Raw genomic sequence first — 15668 nt, forward strand, 5'->3', positions numbered from 1 at the left:
AAGCATATCCTACCAACCAGGTCATACCTATGCCGCAACCCATGCATAAGACAACATGCTATCCTTGGGCATTGGTATGCTTTGACAGCATGTTTCTCAAGCAGAAACATACAACCACATGTGTTGTGGACAATAGACAGTCCTCCATAGAAATATGTCGCACTATTCTGCCCTACAACAATCCGCAACACTCAAGCATTATCAATACTTATAACAGACATATGGCAGCATTGAAAATAATTTTAGAATTCAACCAATCATGACATCATGAAAGAAATATCTTACTAGGGTGCTAATACAGATCCACAATAATCAAGAACTCAAGGCTGATTTGATGCCAACCCATATGGTAACCAACAATATAGTAATAGCCATAAAATATACACAAAACCAAACTCAAACAATCTACTCATGGCCCTTACAAGGTTCAGTTCAACGTACTCATGCCATATAATAGTGATTTTAACGATATCAAGAAATAACCAGCAAATTTAAATAAGAATCAACACTATCAATATATCCAAAATTCTTTTTCTACGTAACAACCCACAAATTGCTTGTATAGGAATTTTGGAGAGACCTTACACAAGTTAGCGTAATGGCCAAATCAAAATATGATTTGTGTATTCGGTTTTGAAGAACCAACACACCAAGACAGTTGGCCAGCACAAATAAAACAACCCAGACAGATTTGGATCAGATTTGTTCAAGAGAAATATAGTGTCAGGTCTGTCCAGATCTGTTGCGTATCTGCTTGCATATACACAACAGATCTGATCCAACTATGAGTAACAACCTGTAAATCTGTCCAGATTTACCTATGTAAACATGGTAAGTTTGGACTAGATCGCATGTATGCAGTGTTTCTAAAGAAAATAATATGATGACAGCAAATATATATCAGTCGATGACTGTAAACATGTATGTAGTTGTATGCTTATAAAGCATGATATGTATATCTTTTCTTATACATGAGTAAGCCACACAATAAACTAATTATTAGATTTATTTGCAAGCACAATAGGCAAACTTGAACAAAAATATAAGTTTTAGATGTGGGAACAGGGAAATACATGGATCTGAATTTTAATCAACACTCATTTGACTATATGCAGTTAGTGGTTCTAGAATAAAACAAAAACTTTACTACAATAGATTTTAAGTCAAAAATTAAAACCATTTTTGAATCTTAATTGCATCCAAATACAATTTTAATATAAAAACACTATACGAGCCTATAAAATAACTTTATCGACCACTGATTTAACACATGAACCTATGCCTTAATGGCAGTTTTAAAAACATAACTATTTCAGCAGTTATAATCAACATGAATCTAGCGATAGGTCTGGTTTAGATTAGTTATGATCCAAAATCAGACCTCGATGATCGTCCATATGCACAGTCAGTCTCACGCAGACACGGACACACACACACACACACACACACAGAGATGTGTGTGTGTATGTGTGTGTGTGTGTGTCGGGGACCTGCAACAGGCCTGGTTCAGGGTCAAATCTGATCCCAAACTAGCACCTTTGACGGGTCATCCAGGTTTATGGCCGACCCCATATATATATATATATATACTGTATACATATGTATCCAACTTGCTTTTGCTATATCAACAATTTAGACATAGATTTATACATGAATAAACAAGAAACAAAACATGCTTTCATCAAAAAAATCGAGTTACATGCAACAGTGCATCAAGGCATGTATTTGTATAAGTTTTAAAAATCAGATTTCTTATTTTTAATTAAAATATCACATAAACCTGATTTAGTTTATTTTTTCCTGATCGAATCAAGAGAGGAACCCGTACCTTTGATCAAAGACGAAAAATGATCGAAAAATACTTGTCGGATAATCAAAATGGAACTCTTTGACATTCCCTTCCTTATTCTCCTTCCTTCTCTTTTTCCTTTCCTTCTCTGTTTTTTTCTTCTCTCTCTTTCTTTTTTTTTCTTCCTTCCTTCTCTCTCCCTCTCCCACTCTTTCTCTAGAAAATGAAATCTAGAGAGAAAAATGAGCTAGACCCTTATATAATTTTTTTGGTCTTTTAGAGAGAAAGTGAAGTCCCCTTTAGAGTCCTTCTATAGAGGATAGAGTTCTACAAAATATAGAACTCTATTTCTCTCTAACTACTCATATTTATCCTCTTATTATCACTTATTTTATTTTGTTTTTTTAACTAATTTAGGATCTATCTACAACACTTACCTAGGTAGAGTTCTACTCCACATAGAACTCCACCTTATCTAATAAATAAATTTTTAAAATTTAATTAACCAATGTCTTTATTAATTATTTAATATTAAATGATTAAATAACTATTTTTTTAGAATATTTCAGAGGGTGTCTCCTCCCTCTCGAAGTACTCTAAACGTGAAATCCTTACTCAATTTAACCTTTAGATTGAATTTAAATTTTAATTGGTTAGACTTGGAATTTGGATCTGATCCAATCTAGAAGCAGGTAAAATAGAGGCAAGTTATTTTTTTGAAAAATGTGATTTTTGAGCCAACCGTAGCCTGAATTCAAAAAAATAAAATATCAATGTTCTCATAATTACTAAATGCATCTAATGATATACTATAGGTAAAAAACATAAAGTTTTCCAAATATTATTTGCCTCATTTTGGTCTTGTCAGTGGGCCCTCGGCCATGACCAGACTTAGCTGATGTCATCTAAAAATGAAGACTTCTATCAGCTTACGGAATACTTAGGCAATTTTTTAGAATTTAAAATAAAGAAAACACACACGATATTACACCCTCCCAACTCTTATGATACCCTTCTCCCAAACTGAGCCTAATGGAAATATGATTTGATTGAAAACAAGGACAAAAAATAAATTCATATTGTTGTTATTGATCTTTATCCAATTAACTATCGTTTATGTCACAGGGATACTCCAACTTACTGTCGGGTCCTCTTTATAATATTTCTAATAGAAAATTGCATAGAAATGATGTATCTCATATCTCTTTAGCCGTGTCTTTGTGATATTAGTTAGCTTTTTAATGTTAATATATAAATGGATCAAATTATGTTTCTTTGTTTACTCAATCTGACTTAATAGGATTTGGTTTGGAAATGGAGAAAAACAATTATTGAATGCTTATCAGATTATTAAGTAGCCAATCAACCCTTTTGCTGATAGGGGACGAGTCAAGTCGACACCCAGTCGTGCCTAAGGCTATGTTTGGAAACATATAGTATGAGTTAGTTCACGCATTTGGAAAAATGGCGGCCGCCAAATCCACTATTTAGTGCAAATATAAAGGGGAGACCATCTTACTTTTTCTCTCAAATGCATAAACTCTCATTCCAACTTTACTTTCCAAACACCCACCACCCTAGTTTGACCATGTATCTTACAAATGCATAAACACCCAACCCCATTGCCAATTTTCACAACAAGCCTAAAGGTCCATTTGCATGTCATGGAAGAGGAAGCCGCGACACCTCTTATGTGGTTTCTACTTCCACGAAATCAGATTCGGACTCCCCCACACAAGAACGCTTTCCACAAAAAAGGGTGTCCAACATGTAAAATGGCATAGGCGGAGCTAGGGGGGGGGGGGGGGCATGACTGGGCTGTAGCCCAGCCTGCCTCCCGAAACAGTTATTTTTTTTTTGTAAAAGCCTAGTCCTAGCCCAGCCCTGATTCCATATGAAATAGATTTTTATCCATTTTTTTAGCCCAACAGCAAATAGTTTTATTTGTCCATATGAATTAGATTTTTATTAATAATTGTAGCATTTTTTATTTTATCTCAAAAAAAAAAAAAATCAGGCCCGACTATCAAACCATTTTTTTTCCTACACCCCTGTTTGCCCCCCCCCCCTCACATGAATCCTAGCTATGCCACTGTAAAATGAGCCTTCTTTTTCGCAGCCCCCCTATTTCAATGTTTGTTTTGTCATCGTGAGGATCGCAAAAATTACACGCTCGTTGATGTGTTCCTGTAGAGAATGCTCATTTTCCGCGACAAGCAAACTGACCCTGAAAGCAAGGAACAGAAAAGTCATGACTTGGACAAATTTATAAGTCATCAATAATTCTCCTCACCTATAAAGTTGTTCAATTCAATTCCTCTAGCAGCCGATTCCACTATTATACCGACATCGTTTGTACGCAGGAGCTTGTTTCTCCTGATCTCTTGTCACTTGCCGCCAAATTTATTTTTTGAAAGGCAAGCTGGGGTTAGGTAGACCCCACCAGTTACACAACATACATTGGATTTTGAACTTGCAATGTCTCAACACATGGTAACATGCACTAACAACTCCTACCAAACAAGTGAAGCCCACCAGACAACATGGTCCGTAGCCACGTGCTTTAATCCATGAGCAACATGATCTCATCTCATCTCTACTATATTCATTCCATGGATGTCCAAATAAAAAACATGTTAAATTAGTTATTTATGCAAGCCAATTTTTAGAAACACGATTAGTTTTTTAATTTTTCATGTTCAAATACTAATAAGACTCCAAATGTCAGTTTGGAGTCAATTTATGCAATATTTGATCATGTCAAATTAAGTAGTGCATGTATCTTAACTGAACCCAACCATTTTACATCCCTGCATGGGGATCTCAAATCTACTTCCCACTTATTTGATTATATAAAATATGAAAAATGATTGTATTATACCACAAGCATGACACATTCTCCAAACTATAATTTCTGAAATCCGCCCCATGTCCAAATTCACAAATTGTTGACTTTTTAAGGATCTTTTTACACTTCGCACAAGAGAACCTCCCAAGATTCACACAATATATCAATACGCTCTCTGAGTATCACAAACTCTCACTAAAATGTAGATTCACACAATTTTTTTGTGGACCTCAAGAAGTTTACATAACCAAATTTGTGGACGTCTTGTAACTAAAACCTGCATAACTTCACAAATATTGTATTAAATTTGCATATATAGTATGAAATTTGTGAGATACTGTGCAAACATCCCTAGACGAATTAATCATCTAGGAGATCGGCAAATGTGTGGTGACATATACATATAATATGTTGCAAATTTCAGTAAAGTTCACACTTTGAAACAACCATCATAAATAATATATGACTTTCGTGAATTGTGCATGTGAATCTTTCTAGATTAATTAAATTCATGGCTGCGGAAGTCGTAATGACTTTCACATTTATCATTGTGAATATGCTTTGTATATGCGGAACTTCTGACTAATTTGTGAATTTGCCAAAACAGTGCAAATATTGAGGATGAATATATTGTAAATTTCTTTCTTGTTTGCAGATTTTCTTATGAGCATTAAATATGACCCTTCAATTGTTTAATAATTGATTGTCCGCACCCCATAGATATTTTTTCATTAACTAGGGATTTTTATGGTTCCCAACATGCTTCGCCTTTGCGATTAATCGGTAACACTTCATCGTCGAGTTTTTCATAATCATCAATAGCATGTTTTTTGGTAAGCACATCTTTAACGGTTGAACCATTTTTTTTAAAGACTTGAATTGATTATTTTTTTGAAACGTTGATATGAGTTAGTTATTTTGTAAAATATTTGCATGGTTTGCGACTTATCTTTGTATGTACAATACCTTATTATGTCTTTTACTTTATTTAAATAATTTGCATGTACGTGTTTGTTTATTTGACTAGTTATCCTAAATCATTTGTTTTCTTAACGATTCATATGCCTCTATCTTTTGACTTGGTTGTTTATCGATTGTGTAACTTGTATTATAAACATGATTAGAGAGTATTGTTTGTGTTTTTTGCCTTAACGATTCAAGTTTTTGTAGTGTCAACATATTATTTTATTTATTTTTGTAGTTCTTTTTAAATAGCCTATGTCATGTCTCTATCACCCACATGTTTACATATATTCCGCATTTTGAGTCATAATGACAAATCCATCATCGTCTACAACATTGATTTGTGATCACAGGGGAGGTGTCACGAGTAGGGATGCAGTGGACCGAGATGGTCTCCACCCCCTTTCTGTCTCAAAAATTTTCCCTCCATCCCCATCTTCATCCCTGCATGAGTTTTGATTTTAACCTCCATCGCCAGACTATTTTTTGTTTCATGTCCTCCATCCTTAGTCCAAATGGGGCAAGGCTCCGTTTCCCCGATCCTTCAGTTGTTGCTACCTTCCGTTGTTAAAAGAAGGAGAGAAGAGAAATAGGATCTTGTGCGGCTCGTTAAATGAAGGAGAGAGGAGAGATTCGACAAAGGGTTTTACGTTAGGGATAGGAATATATATAGAGAATTTTATAATATATAAGGGTATAATAGTATTTTTTTTAACAAAAATCATAGATGGGACGGGGCCAAGAGTAAGTCCATCCCTGCATGGGTTTTGATTTTAACCTCCATCCCCAGTCCATTCCCTGTTTCATGTCCTTCATTCTCGGTCCAAATGGGGTGAGGCGGGGCATGACCTTATTTTCCTCTGATCCACTGCCACCCATAGTTGTGAGTGACTCACGAGGGGGAAGTATGGGTAGACCAAAAAGAGACATGATTAACCAGACATGAAATGCGTCTTTATTGGCTTCAATGGCACTTTGGACGACATCCTTGAGCTTCAGGCAAAAAACGAGTAGCATAAATGATGCAACAATTGGTAACAACAAATTAAAGAAATGACCCAAAATCTTTGTGTACTGACTCCTAATGAAATTATTTGAGATTCTGTAGGAAATTCTAAATTTGTTTCTTATAATATGGTGATTGAGAATATTGTCTCTGATGAGACCCATCTGCTAGTATTGGAACACAACAAAAAAAGCCAAAGAACAAAAATTACATGAGTGATACTTCCTACTTTGAAGTACAGAGTACGTATGACGTGTGGGTAGAGAGGGAGCATTCTCTATGGCCAAAAGATTGGGTGTAAGACATTTATCATAAAAAATGCAGCATCAATAGACTGAAATGCAAAAATCTACACTCAACCTCACAACGACTAACACTTTCATAGTGACCCAAACAACAACTAAAATCTTCAACATGACCCAATTCTAAGGTTGAATTCGAAAAAAAGGTTGTTGAGTTTGTGGCCACACTTATGTCTCCCATTACTAAAGTGTATATGGAGGGAGAGGGGAACTTAGTGGTGAAGAAGTTTGAGTGCTCCCTCTGAGGTTGTTGCTAACCTCAACTAGAAGAAGCTGGAGATAGGGTCACTTGTTGTGGCAGTGGCGAGATGAAGAAGAAGAGTGTGGAGAATAGAGGATAAAAATTTTGTACAAGGGCAGAAGAAGTACTTCATCAAGTGAAGAATAAAGAAGTTGAAGATGATGAGATAGAGATTGATATTGAAGGTCCTCAAAAAGTAGAGGAGAGTAAGGATCCTTTGGCTAGGTGGGATGCTTAGGCAAAGGTTGAGGCTGCAGTGAAGAGTGAACAAAAGGATGCCTAGAGGACGTTGAGGCTGGGCTAAAGAGTGCACTATACATTCTTAAGGCTTCGAGTTTTTTTCGGTAAGGTCATTTTTTTGGTACGATTCTAATATTTGCATAAATAGTTGTAAGGTTTTAATGTGGTGTTTTTTCGGTAAGTTTGTTTTTCCGAATTTAGGGTTTTGATGTGGTGCTTTTATAATGACATAAATGGTTAGTTTATGGTTCTAAGATTTTTGGGTGTATTTTTTAATTATCATTAAGCACGAATCAATGAATATCGTGATTTGATTTTGGTTATAATTAAAGTTATTTTATTAATTAACATAAATGCATAATTTTTTATGTTTGCTGAATTTTGAAAAATTGTGTGTGCTTTTTCTAATTACCATTAGGCATGAATCCATGAATATTGCATGATTTTATTTTGGTTAGAATATTAAGAGTTTTTTTTATCAATTAGCATGCAAGCATAATTGTGATGTTTCAGTATAAGTATAAGAGAGAGAGAGGGATGCAGAATCCTCATCCCTGATTTACTAGGAGCTCATTATGCCAGTTATTTTAGGGATGGGATGGGTGGGCCCCCCCTCCTATCACCCCCCCTTTCAACTGCAATTTTCAAAAGGTCGTTACTACTATCTTCAACCTCCAACATCCATCACATCTTTCCTTGTTAATGAATTATTCCATACCTACCTCCTACCAAACTTCCAAAATAGTCAAAGGATATGCTTCTCTCAAAGCTCCCTGAATTTCATATATCCCAGGATAAGTAATTTCATTGCCACCTATAGGCGCCCAAACAGAGCTTAGAAATTAAAAATATTCATACATGTTCTACAAAAGTAAGGATGCCAATGGATTGGATTTTAATCCGACTGAAGCATACACTATTTACTCGGATTTGGCAACCCAAGACCATATCCAATTATAATTGAATGCAGATATGATTTGATTTATTTTTTTATACTGAGTCCAACAAATATCCGAATTCATTTACATGTAGAAAACTAGATTTGGCATGAGCTTTTCACTCATCGAATCTGAATCCAAATTCAGATCCATTTAACTAACATCCAATTAATTGGATATAGTATCAACTATATACAAACCAAGTCTGAACCATTTACATCCCTATACAAAAATGTGACAGGCCAGACGTGTAAGATATGACTGTGCTATCCTACTAATGTTGAGACCCTAAAATTTTGGATCCAAGAACATAATGCAAAAATCAAACTCGCAATGCTTTTCTGCCACAGGTACTAAATAGGGTTGCAAACAGGCCGGATTCAGGAAGCCAAATTTGCAAAATTTGGTTGTGCCATATCCGAAGCGATCCAACTTTACAATGTATTTTAGATTCGAGATCCGATCCGTTTGCAACCCTAGTACAAAACAGGGTCCTTTTGAAAACAACAAAAAATATAAAGGATATTTTAGGAAGGATGATGCCTTACTTCACATATGGCAGAGTACAACAGGCCGTGCTTGTCTTTCAACAAGTTAACAACAATGCCTCTGAAATTAAATAGGATCGCTAAGATATGGTCCAATCGAATGGATAATAACATTTTTAAAACATACTTTAGTACCTAAAAAGTGTACCTCCAACCAAAATGCAATTGAATGGATTTGCTTTTGGCAGCTGGACTTGCTACACTTTGCCATGATATGCTAGGCACGTTTACTCACTATAGCAATGCACCAAATACCTTTCAATATTATTGAGGGATATGGATCATATCTATGGGTGCAAGTGGATTGGATATGAGCTGTATCATAATGGATCAGAATCTGAATTTCAAGCAGTAAGTTTAAATCTGAATCCAAATCCTAAATCGTTCTGATGAGGTAGATTTGAATCTGGAACTGAATTTTATATGGCAATATCAAATCCAGTAAAAACAAGGTTGAAAAACCTGCATTTTACATGTAAATGTACATAGAAATTGGATTTGATTTGCGTCCAAGCATAGAATTGGCAGAAAATATTGATCCAAGTTTGAGTCCCGGTATCCGATATCTGAACTTAAGAGAGCATCAAAATTTTTATTTAAGAACCATATTTGAAAATATTGCAAAGAGCACAAATCAAAGGTTTGACCAAATCCAATCCATTTAGGCACCTACTCAATCCAAGGCGGGTCTCAGGCTGGATCCATATATTGGGTTCCATAACTGGGCCTCAGTAAAAACCTTCTCAAGCCAAGATTCCATTTTCAGTTGGGCAAGCCATATCCATGTAAAATTTTACTTAAAAAAGAAATTCTTCAATTTACGTGGCAAAATTTTTCTAGGTAGGGCTGAGAAAATCATACCCAATGCAAAAAAATTTCACAAGAATCTACGTGGGAAGATTTTTTTTTTTTTTTGAAGTGGAACTTTCCTCACTATTTCCCCACTTCGAAACGTGACCTTAAGATTTAGATCTGAATATTGAAGAGTGGGTCCAGTCATGGATACGGATCTGATTCTTATCTCAGCTTTTGCATTTTGTATTCAGTTTTGTAAAAACATATTCTAAAGACTCTTGGACTTATACAAGTCGGGTTCGTTGTTCCATTTTCTCAACTTGACATAACCCGAACCTAACTACTTGTTATTTGGATGGGTTACGGTGCACCTTAATGGGTCCAATATCTGACCCATTGACAGCATTAGAATCAAACCTCACCCAAATCGAATAATATTGTTCACTAGATTCGACTTGGATCTCACTGGCCCTGAGTCTAATTGTTTCTAATGTGACTAAGATTGAAGTATACAATTATATACCATGTAAATGGTTATGGTTCAGATTCAGATCGGATGCGGCCAATACCAGATTCGACTGATCGGATATTGTCTAAATGGATTAAAATTTGGATTTGGATTCAGATGCTGAAAAGCTTGTACCAAATCCGTTTTTTTTTTACATGTGAGTGGATTCAGATATCTGTCAGATTCAGTAGCAAAAAATCAAAAGCATATTAGCATCCGATCATAATTAGACAAGGTTTTGGCTTACCAAATGTAGGAATCTAAATGGTTTGAATTTGGATTGGATGTGGCCGATACCATATTCCACTAATCAGATGTTGGTTAAATGGATTTGAATGATTCGAATTTGAATGGTGAAAAGCTCATTACAGATATGTTTTTTTACATGTAAATGGATTCGGATATCCATCGAATCTGGATATTTGTCAGTAGTAAAAAATCAAAACCATATTAGCATCATATTATATTCCGATATGGTTTCTGCTTACCAATGCAACTAAATGGAATTGAATTGGGTCGGATAACATATTTGTCTTTTGTCTTTTTTCCTTTTCCCATGGATACAAAGTCAAAGCTCATGCAGCCGCCACGCGCTGGTCCAACTCGTGCTGCGTGTGGGTTTTGTTGTTTCCGCAGGAGGAAATTACCAAAACGTTCGTACCTTTTCAGTCAAGGACGAGAAGAGAACTTCACTTCAGGCAGGCCAGATATTGGACAGTGACCCAAAGCCTGTAACCGGGTCGGACCCAGTCCCAGTATCCGACATAATTTAAGTTGGGTCCCATTAGATTCGGTTCTGATGGAGATCCGGGTCCTACTGGGTTTCATACCCATCGAATACACTCTGGCCGTTCTGGTTCGGAACCTAGACCCGGAAATGACCATGACTATTGACCAAACGATATATGCTAATGGGACCCACCACAGAAGGGCCATAAGGCTGCATCACTCACGCACGTGAAAGAGATGGGAGTCCCATAAGGGCTTCACGTCAAGACCGTCCATCTTGAGATGGACAGATTATCGCGGTGCTGCAGCATCAATCACAGGAGCATGAAGAGTACTAAATATGCTCGCAAGCTGGCAAATGACAAAACTACTCCTAACCTTTGTGTCCTTTGCACGGAAATCATTGGTGTAATTTTGGAAAAGTATCCTGACCAAAAAGGTACATCCAAATATTCAAAGGCCTCCTCCGTCCTTGACCGGGAAAACTATCTGTCCGTTTACTTGCTTGACTTGTTGGCGACGCACCGACACGACCCAAAACGTGTCCAGGGGATGGCAAGACATATCGTGAAAACATTAGGGGTAATTTAGTCATAATATTTTCTCCTTGTGGATTGCCCGACTCCCGGCCAAAACGGACGGCCAGGATCTCCGGGAGCTGGAGGAGAGTGAGTGTCGGGAACGGTGGATAAGATGGCGAGGGAACGGTCAGCCGCCGTGGAAAAAACATAAACGTGAGCTCTCTTCTTCCCTCGCTCTTCCTCTTCTCTTCTTCTTCCCCACCGGACAATAATTTTCCGGTTTTTTCTCGAATTTCGAGATCCCGATTTCAAAGTCCCATTTCTTTCCTTCTTCTTGGAAACTTCCCCGTTTGGATCGTTTATTGTTTCTGCTTCACTGGTTCAGTGATCTGAACTTTGTGCGCGATCGAGTTTTTTTGCTTGATTTTTGGGGATCTTCTCTCTTCCCGGCTTCGGAGTGAGATCGAGATCTGAGGGATCAGGGATAGTTTTTTTCTTCTTTTGCAGGAGAGGGGATGCAGAGGCCGGCGACTCGTTTCCTGGAGCGATCGAGCTCCATGAGAAGGGAGAAGAGAGGGTTGGAGCCCGGAGGCAACGTCGAGGAGCGCCCACCCGAGGAGAAGCGGCAGAAGGTCCCTGCTCTCGCCAGGTCTGACCTTCCACTCCTCCTCCCTTCTTTCTTTCTTTGATTTTTTTTCTCTCTCGCTCTAATTCTTGATTCGGCTTTCTGTAGTTAGTGTTACTTTTTCGTGTCCCTGCGCATTCTTTTTTTTGTAGTTAAGTGATGTTAGAGCCTGTTAGACCATTGGGAGTTTGTAGGTAGAACTGTGGAATTTGTTGTATGTACAGTTGGTGATGCAATTGCTGGCGAAAGAGATATCTTTTGGTATTTTTTAGTTTTACTGTTCATGCCGAGAGTCGTAGAACTGAGTGCATGTTCCTGTGCTAACCGGTTTCCGTCTCGAGGGTGGGACGGAAGAGTCTAGGTTAGCCGGTCCAAGGATGCAAGGAAACGTTGTTGTTTTTTCCAGTAAGGGCTAGAGGAAATACCTCGCCCAGCGCTTTGTATTTCCTTTCTCCCTTTGTTTCCCACATGAATTGAAGTAAGCTTCTGGTTGTGGAATTCGTTGTTGTCGGAAACTGAAGCCGGGATTGGGCAAACGATCTTTCCTGTCTTGAGATTTGTTGTGCTGTGCTGTGCTGGTGCATGATTTTTGTGGTTTTCCTTTCTTGTGTGTGTGTTAATTTGGTTGTGGAGGATCTTTTCTCTATGTCTCTTCCTTGGTGTTCTTTTCAGGGCAATTTCTTCTGTTTGTTTGCCTTTCTCTGTTTATGTATTCTGTTTGTTGTGTCAAATGCTGTTAATTTTTAGGTTCCTTTGCTAGGAGCATCAAACCTGTGAGCTTTTGGAATCATACTTGTGTCATTTGGTGGCAATTATGTTTAATTTTATTTTGTGGACTGCGAGAAAAAAAAACTTGTTTTTGAGGAGTAATGAAATGTTCCTTGTTCTACATGGTTTATGATACCACTTCGCACATTAATGATTTTTTTGGTGCTTATGATTAACTCCAGTCAATGGTTTGGGGAGAGACATCTGGTTCCCTATCATCTTTTTGACTATAAATTGTTCTTTGCAGTGTGATAGTGGAAGCTCTCAAGGTGGATAGCTTGCAGAAGTTATGCTCATCATTGGAGCCTATTCTTCGTAGAGTTGTAAGTTATCTCTAGATGTATTGGTTTATCTTCATTACTTAGTTCGAAAGTGACCTTTCTATATGTACTATGTCCACCAAGTGTGATTGGTGCGTTGTGTTTTATTTTTCAAGTTATATGCGAGTTTGGCTTGAGCAAGTTTAGCATGTATTATCTAGTCTTCGTACAAACTTGCAGTCTGTATCAGGGAAAGCAATTTCTGTCATCTTCTGCTATAGCATCCTCAAAATTTCATCGTGTGCTTTTGTTATTAAATTGTGTGTAAGAAAAGATTGCTTTTGGCTGAGGGGAAGATCCTATGAGGTTAGATAGGACGGCTGGTTCTTGTTTGAGTGATTAGAATACTTGTGGTTTTCAGAATCTGTTTGCTCAAGCCTAAATCCGCTTCTAATACACTGATTTTATGAACTTGGTTAGTATATTGGATCTGTTTCATCCTTTTGTCCTTTGGCATAAATGTGGCAAATGGTCCTCTTGGTTGAATTTATGTTTTTTAGATGAGTCACTCTTGTATTATCTTCTAAAAATTCATATTGGATTTGCAGACAGCTGCAAAATAATAAGTAAACAAATTAGATGTCTAGATCAAGTATGAAAGTTGCACCATAGAAAGTCCATCTTGCAACAACGGGTGAACCTCTGGCAACATTTGTTACTTGCAACTGGCTAATGCTTCATGGAACTCTCACATCTCTAGTGTTGACATTTTGATTGGCTAGATTTCGTTGTCAAGTAGTGCCTCTGTTTTTCTGCATTTCATGTGTTAGGTTGTTTAATCTCAGAGGATATTCAGTGCTTATCTATGCATTTCTGATGCACCTGGAATAAGGAGAGGTAGAAACTGTGGTTCTCAAGCAAAATTTCAATGATTTCAAAAATAGGAAGCATTATTCTTTCCTGTTACTCTTAATTGAAAATGGGCCATTTTCCATCTCCTCTTCTCATGAATATGGAGAAAAGGTTTCTGTACATGGAGTTATGATATCTGAGCAAAACCTAAACTTGTATGCTATGAGGCAGCCATGGAGATCATGCTAGTGCAGGACTTTGGCTAGTTAAATATTTTTGCATGAAAGGGAGCAGGTTTTGCTTTCTGCCTTCCAATTTGGATGAAATTTCGAGAGGAACATATAGAATTCAGAGTACTGTGCGTTTGAAAGTTTGGATGGAGAAACATTTAAAATTTTGTTTTATCTGAAATAGCAAGAAGATGTCGCATGAACTATTCTCAGTATCATTTTAAATATCAAAACTTTAAGTTGAGCAGTGTCAAAATGGTAGTTCCTGAAAAGCGGTAATAATTGTGACAAATGTGGTTTTAATGTAGCTGGTGGTTCTGATTAAGAATTTGTAAGTGAAGTAATCTTCATTTATCGATCTGGATCTGGTCATCTTTGCATATTGGTAAGTCTTATGTTATGCATGGCCAGCATGATTGTGTTAGTTGGAGGCCACAGGACAATTCATTTTCACTACCTTTTGGTTAAGCATGTAATGTTAGCAGGTGGGCCATTCTTAGGCTTTGAAGGATGAAGAAGCTTTCAAATGGTTAGTTTTGCTCCTTTTGATCTTCGGGAAAAGTCTAAACTCCCTCGTGTAAGCTTCCAAATAGGGATGTAATGGCATCTGGTGAAGTGATTTTTTTTTTGGTGGTAGAGGGAAACAATGAACCATATTGTCATGGGTAAGGGATTTGGTGTACTTTAAACTGGCTTCTCTATGCAGCTAGCTTAAGTCTATGCATTTGTTGGACTCCTGAGGGCACTTCATGGGGCTATCAGCAACAGATGATGAAAAAGGCTGTGGCGGTGTGACCTTATGATGCATTTATGCTTTTTGAGGTCTTATTCCTTATTTTTAGCTGCATGCTTAGAGCATTGTGCGTATCTGGAGTAACTTTCATTGATTAGATGCTACAAAGGACAGGTTGAATGTGCTTCTCTGACCTTCCTTGGAGCCTTGTTAACAAGATACTCGCACCTAAGTGGATCATTTAAGAGATATTTGTGCTTGAGGATTTCATAAGTGCGCGAAGCTTGTTCTGAAGTTTTACGATAAGGCTACTGAAGCAAGACTGTGAATATATAACAATCTGAGTGCTCTTCTAAAAGTTAGCATAGTGTGCCTGTTGATTTTCTGTGATAGGATAACCAGGTTGTAATTTCTGTCTTCTTTTTTGAAGTCAACGTTTGCATGTTTTGATTTTCAATAAAAGTGTACAAAGTGTGTGAGATGTAACCCAATAATACCCTTTAGTAGTTTTTTCTTAATTAGATGGGCAGTTGAAAGCATTGCTAGTTGAGCACTTAGCTATCTAGTCAATTGCAACAGCTGCTCTAAGACAATGGGTTAGCTAGGTTTACATCATATTCGTGAATAACGGCTTTATGTTAATGTCAGCAACTTATACCTGGTTCTTGGGAAATTTTGACGAAATTTAAAAAAATTTAAAAATTGAAGAAAAAGTTTCGTTCAAAGAAATCTGGAGAGAAGAAAAGTGTACAATTAATTTTCTCTAGAAAAT

At 37.1% G+C, this 15668-nt stretch overlaps 1 protein-coding gene across 2 annotated transcripts in view; it reads left to right on the plus strand.

The window, feature by feature from the left end:
• The first annotated feature begins 11624 nt into the window (after positions 1–11624).
• The window catches only part of LOC149842259 (calmodulin-binding protein 60 D-like), a 36240-nt gene continuing 32196 nt past the window's right edge, over positions 11625–15668 (plus strand). For both annotated transcript variants that reach the window (XM_089999031.1, XM_089999032.1), the window contains exons 1-2: positions 11625–12077; positions 13069–13144. In XM_089999031.1, the coding sequence (XP_089855157.1) occupies positions 11944–12077; positions 13069–13144 (210 nt within the window). In that variant the 5' untranslated portion in view covers positions 11625–11943. The remainder of the gene's footprint in view (positions 12078–13068; positions 13145–15668) is intronic.

Source organism: Nuphar pumila, chromosome 3 (assembly GCF_984573655.1).
Source record: "Nuphar pumila chromosome 3, dmNupPumi1.hap1.1, whole genome shotgun sequence".
NCBI lineage: Eukaryota > Viridiplantae > Streptophyta > Magnoliopsida > Nymphaeales > Nymphaeaceae > Nuphar > Nuphar pumila.